Source organism: Giraffa tippelskirchi, chromosome X (genome assembly GCF_054371585.1).
Source record: "Giraffa tippelskirchi isolate mGirTip1 chromosome X, T2T-mGirTip1v1.2.pri, whole genome shotgun sequence".
NCBI classification, from domain to species: domain Eukaryota; kingdom Metazoa; phylum Chordata; class Mammalia; order Artiodactyla; family Giraffidae; genus Giraffa; species Giraffa tippelskirchi.
This window is the reverse complement of record NC_137289.1, coordinates 112,137,936-112,152,142: the sequence shown is the minus strand read 5'-3', so window position 1 is coordinate 112,152,142 and position 14,207 is coordinate 112,137,936. Positions and strand designations below refer to the sequence as shown.

The following is a 14,207-nucleotide window of genomic DNA, read 5'->3' as shown; positions in this document are numbered from 1 at the left end:
CTAATCACTTTTATCTTCTCACCTTAACTAAATCTCTTACTGCTGTAATTTAATTTGTTCTTCCTTTGGAGTGAAAAGTAGTAGGGGAACTTAGAGAAGAGTGCTTCTCCAACTTTAACAGGCATGTGAAACATCTAGAGGTATTGTTAACATTCGTGAAAAGTTATTAAAACTGAGTGACCCCAGGATCTGATTCTGATTCAGTAGGTCTGGAGTGAGGCCTCAGATTCTGCATTTCTAACAAAATTCCCAGGAATACTGTTGCTGCTCATAGAAAACCCCACTTTGAGGAGCCAGATTTAAAAGGAGTGATTTTGCCACAGTTGTGCTCATGCAAAGCTCTTACTTCATTTTTCTGGTTTCTCTTACTGGTTGGAATGGGCTTATCAAAAATAATGTGACTGACTGAAGGGAGAAGAAATCATACTTTAGGAAAACCTATTCACCTTATGTGTAGAACTGAAGTTCACAGCAAAAAACGAAACAAAACAAAACTCTATTCCAAAAAACAGACCTATTCCAAACTATTTTGCATAGTAAGAAAATAGACCACTTGACTTCTCTCTGGTTTTTATTACTGGGTTTGTGCTTCTGTGTTTTGAGCTGATGTAACACTGGTTGTCTGAACTTCATCTCCCCACCTCCCCCACATCACTGTGGGGAGGAGATACAGCAGTGAACAATGACCAGCACAGAAAAACACTATCTCAGCTGCTGTCATTTGAGAAAGTGCTATTATGAATAGAATATCTACCTCTCTTCTTGCTTTGACTTCTTCTTAACCCAAACTGACCTCCTTTCTGATACTTGTTGGAAACGAGTGTGATGTATAATTTCACTAGTAGAAATGAAATTAGTGAGCAAGCTTCTCCTATAAAGAGAGAATCACAGTTCAAAACTTCCCATGAGCAACAATACACTTCCTTTGCCCCCCGCCCCTGCCCTGGCCTTCAAATTTGCACCAGGTAACTGAGGAGCATAGTTTGTTCATTGCATTGAAAACAAGTGTCAAAGCACTGCTGCTAAATGAATGCATCTTTCTTTGCAAACAGGATATGAATGCATAAAATATCACTTACTAGAAGATACAGCATTGGTGGGATTTTCCTAGGCTCCATGAGAAATGTTAAATCATTACATTTTGAATTAAAAAATGGGAGACATATTTTTCGTTGTTCTTGTTCTTCAGATGTTATTACAATTCAGTGGGCCTTTCTTGATAAACTACAATCCTCTTTACCCTGCTTTTGAAATGAATGTCTTGATTTTTCACAGGTTTCATGCATTCAAGTTTGAAGCCCTTTTCCAGAGAACTGGAAAAAGACTGTTTTCCAAAGCTGAATACATCACTTCAGAAGTCTTGGTTGATTTGGCCCAGTTCCAAAGAAAATCAAAATCAGATAATTTGTTTTAAAGAAATTGAATTTTATCCATTTTAAACTAAACAATTGAAATTGGTAAAATTGGTGTTGGTTTTAATCACAACATGGGCTCTGCCTGCAATGCATGAGATCCAGGTTCAATCCCTGGGTCAGGAAGAGCCCCTGGAGCAGGAAATGGCAACCTACTCCAGTATTCTTGCCTGGAGAATCCCATGGACAGAGGAGCCTGGTAGGCTACAGTCCATAGAGTTGCAAAAGAGCTGGACACGACTGAGCACAGCACAGTTGGGGAATGCAGCAGCTTAATCACAACATGCAGAGATTTCACAGGATGGTAAAGGGACACTCATTTCATTTTACGAATGAGTTTATTGACAGGGAAAGTGATTTGTTCAAGGTCACATAGTGAATCTGTGAAAAAGTGACTCTAGAACATTGGTTTTTCCCTACTAAAAAAAAAAAAAAAAGTAGTGGTCTTTGTATGAAGAACCCTAAAGTGCCATAAAGTTGGCAGGCATTCAACCACCTCCTTCTAACCAGATTTCACTTTACGATTTTGTCATTTGTTGTGAAAATGCTAGTAACTGTGTTTATCATGCTGAGTTTTCCTGATCAAGGTTGCGGGATGGTTTTTCATCTGTTCAAATATGCCTCTGTATCCTTACAGCATTGGTCTCATAGATCTTACAACCTTCTTGTTCAATTTCATACTATGATGGAAACATTCGTGAATGAAAGCGTATACCTTGGATTTGCTTTTAGATACTCCAGCCAGGGGATGAGTGTTGAAGCAATTGAAGTGCAACAAGACTGACCATATGTTCACTGTGATGTAAGAGGCAGGGTCACTTGGGAGTTTGTTGTACTACCCTCTGTTCCTTTTGTTTGTTGGAAATTTTTCATTGTATTTGTGAAATGAAGATTGGGGTGTATGTGGGAGTGTGGCAAGGTAACCCAGGCCCATTTGGCCTGGATAAAACATGTCTCTGAGACTGTGTCTCTGTGTTTTCAGGGTTGTTATGATCTGGTGACCAGTTTCATGGAGACCAACATGGGAATCATCGCTGGAGTGGCTTTTGGGATTGCATTCTCCCAGGTAATCCCGTGGTCGGGTCTAGCCTTTCCTCTGTCTCTTGCTCACTTTTCCTGGTCTGCAGATTCTCTGGTGGCCTCCCTGTGCCTGGGGAAAGGCTGATGGATGGGGTCAGAACTCCTTGCTCATTAGTCCTCAGGTCATCCGTTTATTGATTTTCCTTTTTCAACTTAAATGAAGTTTTGCCATCGAGGGAATATCGGTTACAGTTCAACTAATGACTAGCTCCAGAAAAACAACTCATTTCTTCGGTAGGTCAAATGGAGGTTAGCTGAACAAAGTGCTGCCTTAATTGGAGCATAAACAACTCCAAACATCAAATGGCTGATTTGGATTTGGGGGGAGAGGGGAGAGGCTCTTTTCCTGGTTGACCTGTCCGTTTTTGATTTCTTAGTTCCTGGGAATTGTGCATGAGATCTCTTCCTTTTAAAAAAAAAAAAAACATAGCCAACTTCATCTTGTGATCATTATTTTGATCTGAAGGTCTGATTGTTGTTTAAGAGGAAACTGAATTTGTATATAGGAAATGTTATATCCTTTTATCTCCACTTGGCCTCCAGAAAAGAATGAGAGAAGCAATTATGCAAACTAAGCAGGCCACATATACTCAAGGATGGAACATGGTTAAGTGAAATCTAAAATTTTGCCTACCTCCACCAGGCAGTGTGTTGTCCCATGGGCTTCTGATCTCCCAGTCAAATGACAGAGTATATATACCTAACAACAACAACAACAACAAAAACATAATGCAGAATTTTTTCAGATGAACAGATCATTTTTTCCAACAAAGCCCAATTAATGTCACTTCAGTCATGTTGCCATGGCTCTGGTTTTACCTGCCTGAATTCTACATCAGCCTTCCCAGACTATAATTACTATCCCCCTGCCCCTGCAGCCCCCAGACCTCTTTCTTCTTGCTGAACCAATACAGATACACTTTAATCCTATTTAAATTGGTTCCTTAAACTTCGCTATTGAAATATGGCATGTACAGAAAAGTGCAGACATTATAAGTATACAGCTTAATAAGTTATCACAAGATGAGCCTATCTGTGTACTTACCATCAAGGAATAGCACGTTAGCCTGGCAGTTTTTGCATATGGAGGGCCTGGCCTGAGGTAAGTCAAAAAGTTTTTCTGTGCTGCCTAGGAGAAACCCTTGATGCGGGGCTCACTGAGTTGGCTCTGTGGCCCTGTGGGCACTGAGAGAGGGAAGCTCCAAGGAAGCCCGAAACAGACTCTCTCCACAGAGAGTTTAGGTCTCATCAAGGTACTCCAGAGTTGTTGGAATAAGAAAACAAAACCCAAACCCCAGGAGCATCACAGAGGCAGTAGCATTCACCCACATGGCTGGTCAAGTGCAGAGATTTGAGATCTGCCATGTTCACCTTGGGGCAGGGAGAGGAATGGCCATGGGTGGCTCTTGGTAGTCAGATGCACTGGGAGCTGCAGCTTTGAATGGTGCCAGGAGCCTCAGGGAACCTGGAAGCTGAAGTGGGCTTCCAGATGCCAGTAGATCCAGGGCCTCTCTGGGACCATGGTGGCGACTTAGCAGATGTGTGTTCAAGAAGAACCAGCCCTGCTGATCCTGGTCACTGACCTGGCACCAAAGCTTCAGCCACACGTTCAGAAATTTTAGGACAAGTGTCATAGTGACACTTAGCAAATAAATATTGGCTAAATCAATCATATTGGCCTTTGCTGAGCTTTGCTGAGTAGAGGCCACAGGGAGATCAAAGTAGGTAGGAAAGAACAGAGCCCCCGTCCCCCGACTCCTCACTTGCCCCCACCTTCTCCTTACCCTTCTCCTCAGCTGCTCTCATGACATCCACGCTGTCCTTGGTTAGAACAAACCAGTCTTGCGTACCTATTGTCTTAGAAATTAAACATAAGTGTGGTATAATGTACCTAAATGTGGTATAGTGGACAAGAAAAACTAAGCTGAAGTCTAGCCTTTTAATAGACTTGTGAGTGCTCGGTCCCTGGTTAACTAACTTAGCTAACTTAAAGACCATAAGTGCTGGTTTTGGACAATAGGGGTTTGGCAGGCATTAAATACCTCTCTCCACAAATTCCCAGGTCCCTTTACCCTCTCAAGGCAAAGCCTGTTTGTCCAGACTTGATGCCCTATTAATTTATAGCAGATATTTGAGTGTGTTTTGATAGGGTACCTCCTCCCTTGCATCTTTGGCAGCTACTCTTTTATTCGAGGGGGCTTGGGGATGGACACACAGACACACACACAATCATCACCTCCCTCACCCCTAACATGAACTGGAAGCCAAGCATCCAAGTCCAGACACTGATATTACTTTGTGATACTGAGTTGGAACTTGGTTGGCCTTCTGCTATGGGGTCTCTGTATTTAGCACTTCTGTCTCCGATGTAATCAGCTTCACTAGACTTGGAAACTGTTAGGCTGGATTAATCCCCCCAAAGCATAGAATGTTACAGTCCTGAGTAAGGATGGGAAAGCTGTTTTCCAGAAGGGAGAGTTGAGCGGCTTGCTTGAGGTTGGGTGACTAGTGTAGATCCACTACAATTCTGATGATCTCATCTGGTCTGCAGCATTCAACATTTAGGCCAAATATAACCCTTGTTCTTGACTCACGTAGCACCTATTAAATGGAAGTCAGTTTGTGCCTTTATAATGAAAGTGTTTGAGTCTGTGAAATTGCAAGGAGAAAGGTACTCACTAAAAAATACCCATCCCTGTCCTGCCCATCCATTCCCCTGTCCTGCCCAACCCTCCCCTCTGCAGGGCCTCCTCCAGGGCCCACAGGCTGCTGCCATGATTTGTTATGGACCAAGAGTTCTTTTCCAGGACTTGTTTATCTTTTCTGTATCGAGGACAAGACAAAGGTGTCAGTAGCCTCAATGAGACATGGCCAGATAAGGCTAACAGAATTTTTACCTATCCCCCTACTGTTTGCAGGCTCTGAAACAGTCCCTAAAAGTATTTATATGGTTTTGTTTTAAATCGGATTCCTTGACATGTTCCTAAAGATGTGGAAGTTTTATTTACTTTCCCAGTTAGGCTATCAATATAAAATCTCTACAGGTATTATGAAAAGTGGAAGTGTTAGCTGCTCAGTTGTGTCCAACTCTTTGGGACCCCATGGACTGTAGCCCACCAGGCTCCTCTGTCCATGGAATTTCCCAGGCAGGTATACTGGAGTGGGTTCCCATTCCCTTCTCCAGGAGATCTTTCCAACCCAGGGATTGAACACCCAGGTCTCCTGCATTGCAGGCAGATTCTTTACTATTTGAGCCACCAGGGGAGGCATTGAGAAGATTGAAATTTTAGACCTATTGTTAAGCAAGTTGTCTTTTATAGCTTTGTTATCTGGCCTCTCTTTGCCCCTCAGGGATCAGGAACTGGCCCATTTGGTGGCCACGGTGATTGCAGGGGAAGATACCCCAGCCCCAATGCCTCTGACAGCCCTGGTCTTGGTTGAGCTAGACTCTACCTTCTCTCAGCCCCTCTCCCCAACCCCTTGGCCTCCACCCTGTTCCTGGGTATCTGCAGATTCCCACTGTGCGATCCCCGTTACTGGAGCTCTCTTTGTGGGGAAGCTTCGAGAAGGCTAGAGTTGGCTTTCTGTAAGTCGAGGGGCTTTTTTCTCTCCTTCCCTCTGTGGCTTCTCAGTTCGTGAAGGTCCTCCCAGAGGCTTTTGTGACCCTACAGAATATAGTACAGACAAGGCTGAGTGGTAGAAATAAAATATTACTTCCAACAATTAGACGAAGGCTAATTACAAAGTCTTAGATGACCAAATACCAGTAATCTGATCTCAAACTCCCTAGGCTGTATGGGATTTGGCATTTCAACCGGCCACAAGGAGAGAGAGGTGGCTCTGGTATCTCTGTCCTGAGGGCTTTTTAGCATAAGAGGGAAGCTCTCCTCTTCCTGCCTCTCTCTCTGGGGTTTGAAGCAGAAGTTTGTCCCTGTGCCCACATACTCCAGCCTTAACACATCAGCTCCAGAGCATACCTCTGTTCTTGAGGAATTTACATATATTTAACCTAAAGAAAGGTTTCATCTAAATAGGATGGATTTTTCTATCTACAGAATAATTGGGTCTAGTGGCAAGTGAGCATTTGGTCCTGATTCAGACTGAGGAAGAGCCTGTGTCTTTACCTTTAATAGGCTCTCAGTTATGTACCTAGAAATAATCTGTTAATAAATGGTATTAAGTATAGCATGTTCCCCCCTCCCCACTTTCCTTTAATTTGGTGATAAGGTAAATGAGAGATCAAAGTTCTCTCTCAAATATGATGAAACACTATAGCAGATGTGAAATCAGTAACCCTGCAAATAATGCAGAACACCCACCATATCCCAGATTCTAGGATTTTTGCACCAGAATCAACTAGAATAAAAGCCAATATGTGTAAACTACTGTTTTCACAAAGCTTGTATATACCCCAGCTCAGGACAGCTAAGGAACAATTTCTTAGTAGATGTTAAAAAATCATTTTTAAAAATCTGTCTTCTCCCATGGACAAACAGAAGAAGGTATGTTCTTTCCCTGCTCCTGCTGCTGCTAAGTCGCGTCAGTCGTGTCCGACTCTGTGCGACCCCATAGATGACAGCCCACCAGGCTCCCCCGTCCCTGGGATTCTCCAGGCAAGAACACTGGAGTGGGTTGCCATTTCCTTTTCCAACGCGTGAAAGTCAAGTCTTTCAGTCGTGTCCGACTCGTAGCGACCCCATGGACTGCAGCTTACCAGGCTCCTCCGTCCATGGGATTGTCCAGGCAAGAGTACTGGAGTGGGGTGGCATCGCCTTCTCCAATGTTCTTGCCCTAGAAATACAAAATACAGTTTGAAAGCAACTAGTTTTTATTTTTACTTATATTTTTAAAGTTATTATTTCTGTGAGAAAGTCTGTCCAGTGCTTTAAAAATGATGCTGTTTCTGTTTGGGGGTAAAAAGATAGAGGGACACAGTATATTCCCTTGAAAACAGTTTAGGTGCAAGATATATTGATGCATGCTACAGAATGTTTTGGCTGTGTAGCTTGTGAACTGCCATGGGGGCTGAGAGCATTGCAAACCACTGAATACAGGAGCATTGCAAACTGTGAAGTGGCATGGTGACTACTGTAAGTGCTAAAACATACAGGAGGTCAATGAAAAAAAAAAACCTGAAGTGCTAATAAGCTTACAAAGAAAGTATCTAGGAACTTGAGATCAGATAAAGAGATGTCTACTGAAAGCTCTCTCCCTGAAGTTTGAAATGTAAGGCAGGAAGGGAGCCCTGGTGGTGAGAGGCAGAGGAGTTATTCTGGAAAGGAAAGGGTCTAGGCTAGAAAGGGGGCTCTTCTTGGTAGAAGAGGGTGGAGCCATAAACTCTGTGTGGGCTTCCTGTATGGTTTGAGGGAGGTTCTTGAACCTCTCCTGAACCCATTTACTTATCTGGAAAATTGGGATGGTAGTACTGCCCAGGTGTGTAGTAGGGATTAAATAACTCGGTATTCCCAAGTGTTCAGTGTACCTCTGGTTTTTGGCTGGCATCTGATTTTTGAGAGTATCTAAAGTGTGATCATGTATGGATGTGAGAGTTGGACAGTGAAGAAAGCTGAGTGCCGAAGAATTGATGCTTTTGAACTGTGGTGTTGGAGAAGACTCTTGAGAGTCCCTTGGACTGCAAGAAGATCCAACCAGTCCATCCTAAAGGAGATCAATCCTGGGTGTTCATTGGAAGGACTGATGTTGAAGCTGAAACTCCAATCCTTTGGCCACCTCATGAGAAGAGTTGACTCATTGGAAAAGACTCTAATGCTGGGAAGGATTGGGGGCAGGAGGAAAAGGGGACGACAGAGGATAAGATGGTTGGATGGCATCACCAACTCGATGGACATGGGTTTGGGTAAACTCCGGGAGCTGGTGATGGACAGGGAGGCCTAGGGTGCTGCAATTCATGGGGTCGCAAAGAGTTGGACACGACTGAGTGACTGAACTGAACTGAAAATGTGATCTGGTGTATGTTGGTCCTGAAAAATAGCAGTTGTAATGAAAAAAGACAAACTATATGGTTCAAAATCCTTGTACTCATGGAGGGGATTTTATTTTCCAATTTGGCATAATATTCTGGTAGCTCAGAGGGTAAGGAATCTTTCTGCAATGCAGGAGACCTGGGTTTGATCCCTGGGTCAGGAAGATCCCCTGGAGAAGGAAATGGCAACCCACTCTAGTATTCTTGCCTGGAGAATCCCCATAGACAGAGGAGCCTGGCTGGCTATAGTCCATGTGGTCACAAAGAGTCAAACACAACTGACAACAACACTTTTCTGGAGGTTACAGCCATGGTTACTTTGGCCACTTGGTATAGGCACAATAGTGTGTATTTTGTGGCACAAAATGATGGCCAGAGCCTTGGTAAGAAATGAGTCCAATAAGGTGGTGACTTTTCCTTACCTGACAGACGTTATAATCTGCATGTTTCATAGCACAATTTCCATTTGATAAAGGAAGAGAAGAATCTAGGATTTGACCGAGAGAGGGAATCAGGTGGGCTGCAGCCTGCAGGGTTGAGCAGAGAGGAAGGAGAACAGAGTTTGGGTGTTGCCTTGATCAATAGTAGGACCCAAGGTGTAATCTGTAAGATAAGCGTGACCCGATAGACTGGGTGAATGGTTCTGTCACCTAGAAGGCTGGTTAAAACATCAGTTTCCGGGCCCCACTCCTAGATGATGCTGATTTGGCTGGTCCTGGGGCCACAGAAGTGTATGAAAGTCACTAAGTTGTGTCTGACTCTTTACAACCCCATGGACTATACAGTCCATGGAGTTCTCCAGGCCAGAATACTGGAGTGGGTAGCCTTTCCCTTCTCCAGGGGATCTTCCCAACCCAGGGATTGAACCCAGGTCTCCTGAACTGCAAGCAGATTCTTTATCAGTTGAGCCACCAGGGAAGCTGACATTATACTAGACTGTCTCTCAAGGTCTTTGCCACCTCTGAACCAATAACAATTGCTTAAGAAGAAGTGACTCTCACCTGGCCAAGAGAAGCTGCAGACATTCAGACTCAAGTACACAATCAGGGTCCTGTCCAAAAAGTGCTGATCTTCCTGAGTCAGGAATGAGAACTGTGGTCTCCAGTGAGCAGAACAGATACAGTGAAGTAACAGCTTTTTATCAGATTCACTTGTGTTGGAAGTTAAGTCAAAGCACAAAGTAGGTAGAAGATTGGGAAGGTGGAAGTACTCTGATATTGGTTGTGCTGAAAAACCAGGGGGTAGACATTGAGTGTAGATGGGCCCATTTAGGCCTAAAATATCTACATGGTTTTGAGATAAAGAGAAGTTCAAACCCGCCCATCCCTCAAAAACCATGACTTACTTCATGACTGACTGACTTGGCACACTCTCCAAGTCAAGAATAGCATCCCATTGTCTCAGAGAAAGAACTATTATCTTGTCAGCCAGGTATGGCTGGGGTATCAGCCTGTGCTGAGATAGCTTCCCAATGCATGTGGTTATGGTTCTAAATTCAATTCTGGCATTCAATTCTACCATACTAATGCCAGGTAGTTACTACTACCTTGCTGTAGTAACTTAATTTTTTTTCATTATTCTCAGAATATTCAGTTCAGTTCAGTCGCTCAGTCATGTCCGACTCTTTGTGACCCCATGAACTGCAGCACGCCCGGCCTCCCTGTCCATCACCAACTCCCAGAGTTTACCCAAACCCATGTCCATTGAGTCAGTGATGCCGTCCAACCATCTCATCCTGTGTCGTCCCCTTCTCCTCCTGCCCTCAATCTTTTCCAATGAGTCAGCTCTTCGCATCAGAACATAGGAACACATTTTAATATTACTTACATCAAAAGTCATTTTTCAATGGCCAGAGTGAGCTAGAACTGTAACCTTAGGGCCAGTTTGACACTTTCTAGCTGTCCTCCACCAGCACTTAGGCTTCCTAAGTCTTTGCTCCCACTACTGAAATCAGGCTTGACTGTTTTCCCTAGTGCCCTTTTCCCACTCATGTACAAAAGCCCTCAGTTGTTAAAAATTATATCTGGGTGGAGGGGGGCAGGTCAAAGAAATGTGTTACCTCAGTGACTTGAGAGCCTGTTGTCTTTTTCCTTCTGCCAACAGCTGATTGGCATGCTGCTGGCCTGCTGTTTGTCCCGGTTCATCACGGCCAACCAGTATGAGATGGTGTAAGGAGGTGAGTGGCGGTGGGGAGGGCTCTCCCTTTGGGGCCTGGACTCCCCCCTTCAAAGGGATGAGGGTACTGCTTGGTCACTTCACTCCTTGTTCTTGGTGGCACTTGGCCATGTGCCAAAGCCTCTTTTCTCTGGTGCTGGGCAAGAGATGTGATTACTGCTATTGTGGAAAACATCAAAATGCTCTCTTCAGCTTGTTACCTTAAGTCCTTATTAATGGTGAGTCATTTATATGTTTTAATTTCTCTCTTAGTCTTTCAAGAATGATGGAATAAGAGACCTGTTTTCAAAAGGAACTGCAGCAATGTTTGAAAGACTTCCAAAGAATGTTAGAGCACAGTACATAATACACCTGTCCTAACCCCCACCCCACCCCGCGTGCAACTGCAACTGACACTCCCACACAGCCTCTGCTCCACCTTTCAGCCTGCATCATGCGTAGCGTTCCATTTTGTGAAGCCCTGTTGTGCCAGAGTGTAGCCAGGTTCCCTGCATCTAGTCCTAGGGGACCCCACCCAAGGCCCTGTGCGTGCCAGCTCCTCCATCTGTACTTGGTCCAACTGCAGCTCATTGTAGGTGACTGGTTCTCCACACCATCACTGGCCCTGCTGGGCCCTGCATGTAGTGTGGGAGGCTCCTGTTAGCCCTTGATCATGATTGATAAACGCTGCACACCCCCTAGATATAGATAAGCAGATAGCTATCTGTTCTTTTGGCTTAATCTCCTTTGGTTGGGTTTTCCCTTTTACTAAGGCTCTTTCCTAACCTTCTTCAGGCTGCCTAGGGCATGTAATGTTTTGTAATTGTCCTTGAGGAGAAAAGGGCATGTGCCATGCACGAAGGAGATTATTGAGCTTTGGGTGGCCTCCTTGCTCCTTGCTGTTACATGCCTGGGAACGTATATAGGGTTTAGTGCGCCTGTATAACCCTGTTACAAAGCTGTATTGTTGCTTCCTCTGAAGGAAATAATTACTTCTGTTTTCCCTCAATTAATTGCTATTGTATTATTTTATGTCTTTCTATATTTTTTCTTTGCATTGACATTACAGACATCGAGGACCTCATCAAAATCAGTTTAAAAATGAGTGTGAAGGGGGAACAAAAGTCAAGATATTTTTAAAAAATCTTAAAAAATGCCTCTGTCTCGCATGCCAACAAGAATGCATTGATATTGTGAACATTTGTGATACATGTATTAATAAATAGTCATTACAAATTAGTGTGTTCTGGTCTTGTTCTTAAAGTTTTTAAACACATTTCTATTCCATTTTGTTCCATAGGACAGGGGTCTCCAACCCTCGGGATCTAATGCCTGATGATCTGAGGTGGAGCTGATGTAATGATAATAGAAATAAAGTATGCAATAAATGTAATACATTTGAATCATCCCCAAACCATACCCCCCCATCCCCCCAGTCTGTGGAAAAACTGTCTTCCATGAAATCGGTCCCTAGTGCCAAAAAGGTTGGGGACCGCTACCATAGGGGATTTGAGGTGGACCATCTTACACACTGACACATCCCCCCTTACAAGCTCCAACTCCACTAAATAGCATTGAACAGTATAAAAACTGAAGGGGTAGTTTTTTTTTAATGGACATTCCAGGAATTTTAATCATTTATCATAAACAGGATGTATTGTTGGCTGCAAAAATAGAATCTTCATACTTCAGGCTAGAGGTAGAAAGATTTCAGAGTTTTAAAGTCTGGATGTCACTTTAAAAAAGGAAACGAACATCTACTTTCCCCTTTGTTGTTCCTAATGATCATGTATTCTTCCCTTCCTTCATTCTTCTCTGGATTGAATAGACTCAGTCTAGCGAAGAGGTAACATCATACCATTCAGTTGTCCCAATGCCATGGCTTGTATTAATACTAAAGTATGAAATCCTTATACTTAAAGAGCATTTTAGCAATAGGTACAGTATATATTATCTGCAGTCTATTTTTTTTCCTTCTTAATATGTGTGCGTGTGTGTTAGTTGCTCAGTCATGTCTGACTCTTTGTGACCCCATGGACTATATAGCTCTCCAGGCTTCCCTGTCCATGGAATTCTGCAGGCAAGAATGCTGGAGTGCATTGCCATTCCCTTCTCCATTCCTTCTTAATGGATCATCCTTAAAAACTAATAGAAGCATTTATTGATCTTTTCCCAAACAAGTGGATCTAAAAAGCTCTGTCTTCTCTGTAATTAGGATGGAGATGGTGTTCTAACTATATCCACATATTAGCCTGAACTCTACCGGAAATAAACCCTAAAAGGCTTACAATATCTGACCCACACCCTCAGATATTCCCTTTTCAAAAGGTCAGCATTTTTAGAGAATTAGAGATCTCTTCTCTATAGCCCAAAACTTTTCAAAGTTTCATTTACATTTCTCTTTTGTTATATAATAAAATGAGGATTTTTCTGTAAAATTCTAAATAGAACCCCATCCATGGTTTGCCTTTTTGCAAACTATGCATTCACTAGTATACTAATACTGTTATACTTTGGTAAACAAGAAATCTATACACATTCTAAATTGAATTTGGATCTCACCATTATATAATTTCAGTGTGAAACATTTAACTAAGATTTATTTGACTTTAAAACTATAAAGTATTGATGTTTCAACCTTGCTCAGAAATAAGGTCTATTTAGCTTTAAAAGGTATTGCCTAACATTATTCCAAAGTCATTATACTAATTCATACTCCCACCACAGAGTAGAAAAGTTCTAGTTTGTTCAAATCCTCATCAACACTTGTTATTCTCAGACTTAGTTTGTTTTGCTATTCTGAATGTGTGGTGGTATCTCAGTTTGACTTCACATTATAATTGGTAATACTGAACATTCACTTTGTCATTGACTACCTTAATATCTTTATTTTTTGGCCACACTCTGTGGCATGTGGAATCTTAGTTCCCTGGCCAGGGATCAAATCTGTGCCCCCTGCAGTGGAAGCATGGAGTCTTAACCACTGGACTGCCAGGGAATTCCCGATATCTTCTTTTATGAGGTATTCAAGTCTTGTGCATTTAAAAAAAAAAACTCAGTTATCTTAGTTGATTTGTAGGAATTCTTTATGTATTCTGTATGCACATCCTTACTTGGATGTGTCAATATTTATTGCAAATATTTTCTCTCAGCCTATTATTTGACTTTTCACATATAGTCAATTAGTTTTTTCCCAGTTTTATGGGCTTCCCGATGGCTCAAGTGGTAAAGAATCTTCCTGCAGTGCAGGAGACACGGGTTTAATTCCTGGGTTGGGAAGATGCCCTGATGGAGGAAATGCAACCCCTCCAGTGTTCTTGCCTGGGAAGTCCCATGGACAGAGGAGCCTGGCGGGCTACAAATAGTCAGACATGACTGAGCATGCATATACTACTGAGATGTATTTGATATAATATTGTATAGGCTTGAAGCGTACAAGTTGATGACTTAATCCACTGATGTATTGTTAATTGGTACTAAACAACTAATGGATCACTGAAGGAATCAAACAGTAGATCAAAAAATACCTAGAGACAAATGAAAATGAGAGCACAAGTATCCAAAACCTATGGGACACA

The 14,207-nt window shown here is 42.7% G+C and overlaps 1 protein-coding gene and 1 long non-coding RNA gene across 5 annotated transcripts in view; one reads left to right on the top strand and one right to left on the bottom strand.

The window, feature by feature from the left end:
• Positions 1 to 11,865, top strand: part of TSPAN7 (tetraspanin 7) — a 130,412-nt gene extending 118,547 nt beyond the window's left edge. Inside the window, exons 6-8 of one of the 3 annotated variants that reach the window (XM_081565121.1) lie at positions 2,395 to 2,478; positions 10,579 to 10,651; positions 11,699 to 11,865. In XM_081565121.1, the coding sequence (XP_081421247.1) occupies positions 2,395 to 2,478; positions 10,579 to 10,647 (153 nt within the window). In that variant the 3' untranslated portion in view covers positions 10,648 to 10,651; positions 11,699 to 11,865. Of the gene's footprint in view, positions 1 to 2,394; positions 3,218 to 10,578; positions 10,652 to 10,902 lie in introns of those variants that run through there. The other 2 variants (XM_081565120.1, XM_081565119.1) reach the window with 2 other exon arrangements.
• The window catches only part of LOC145536228 (uncharacterized), a 108,541-nt gene that overhangs the window by 2,572 nt on the left and 91,762 nt on the right, over positions 1 to 14,207 (bottom strand). The window contains exons 3-8 of one of the 2 annotated variants that reach the window (XR_014075707.1): positions 10,535 to 10,786; positions 9,477 to 9,701; positions 8,898 to 9,002; positions 6,030 to 6,157; positions 4,277 to 5,093; positions 3,127 to 3,192 (exon numbers count right to left, since the gene is read on the bottom strand). This is a non-coding gene — a long non-coding RNA (uncharacterized LOC145536228). Of the gene's footprint in view, positions 1 to 3,126; positions 3,193 to 4,276; positions 5,094 to 6,029; positions 6,158 to 7,206; positions 7,284 to 8,897; positions 9,003 to 9,476; positions 9,702 to 10,534; positions 10,787 to 14,207 lie in introns of both variants that reach the window. The other variant, XR_014075708.1, reaches the window with a different exon arrangement.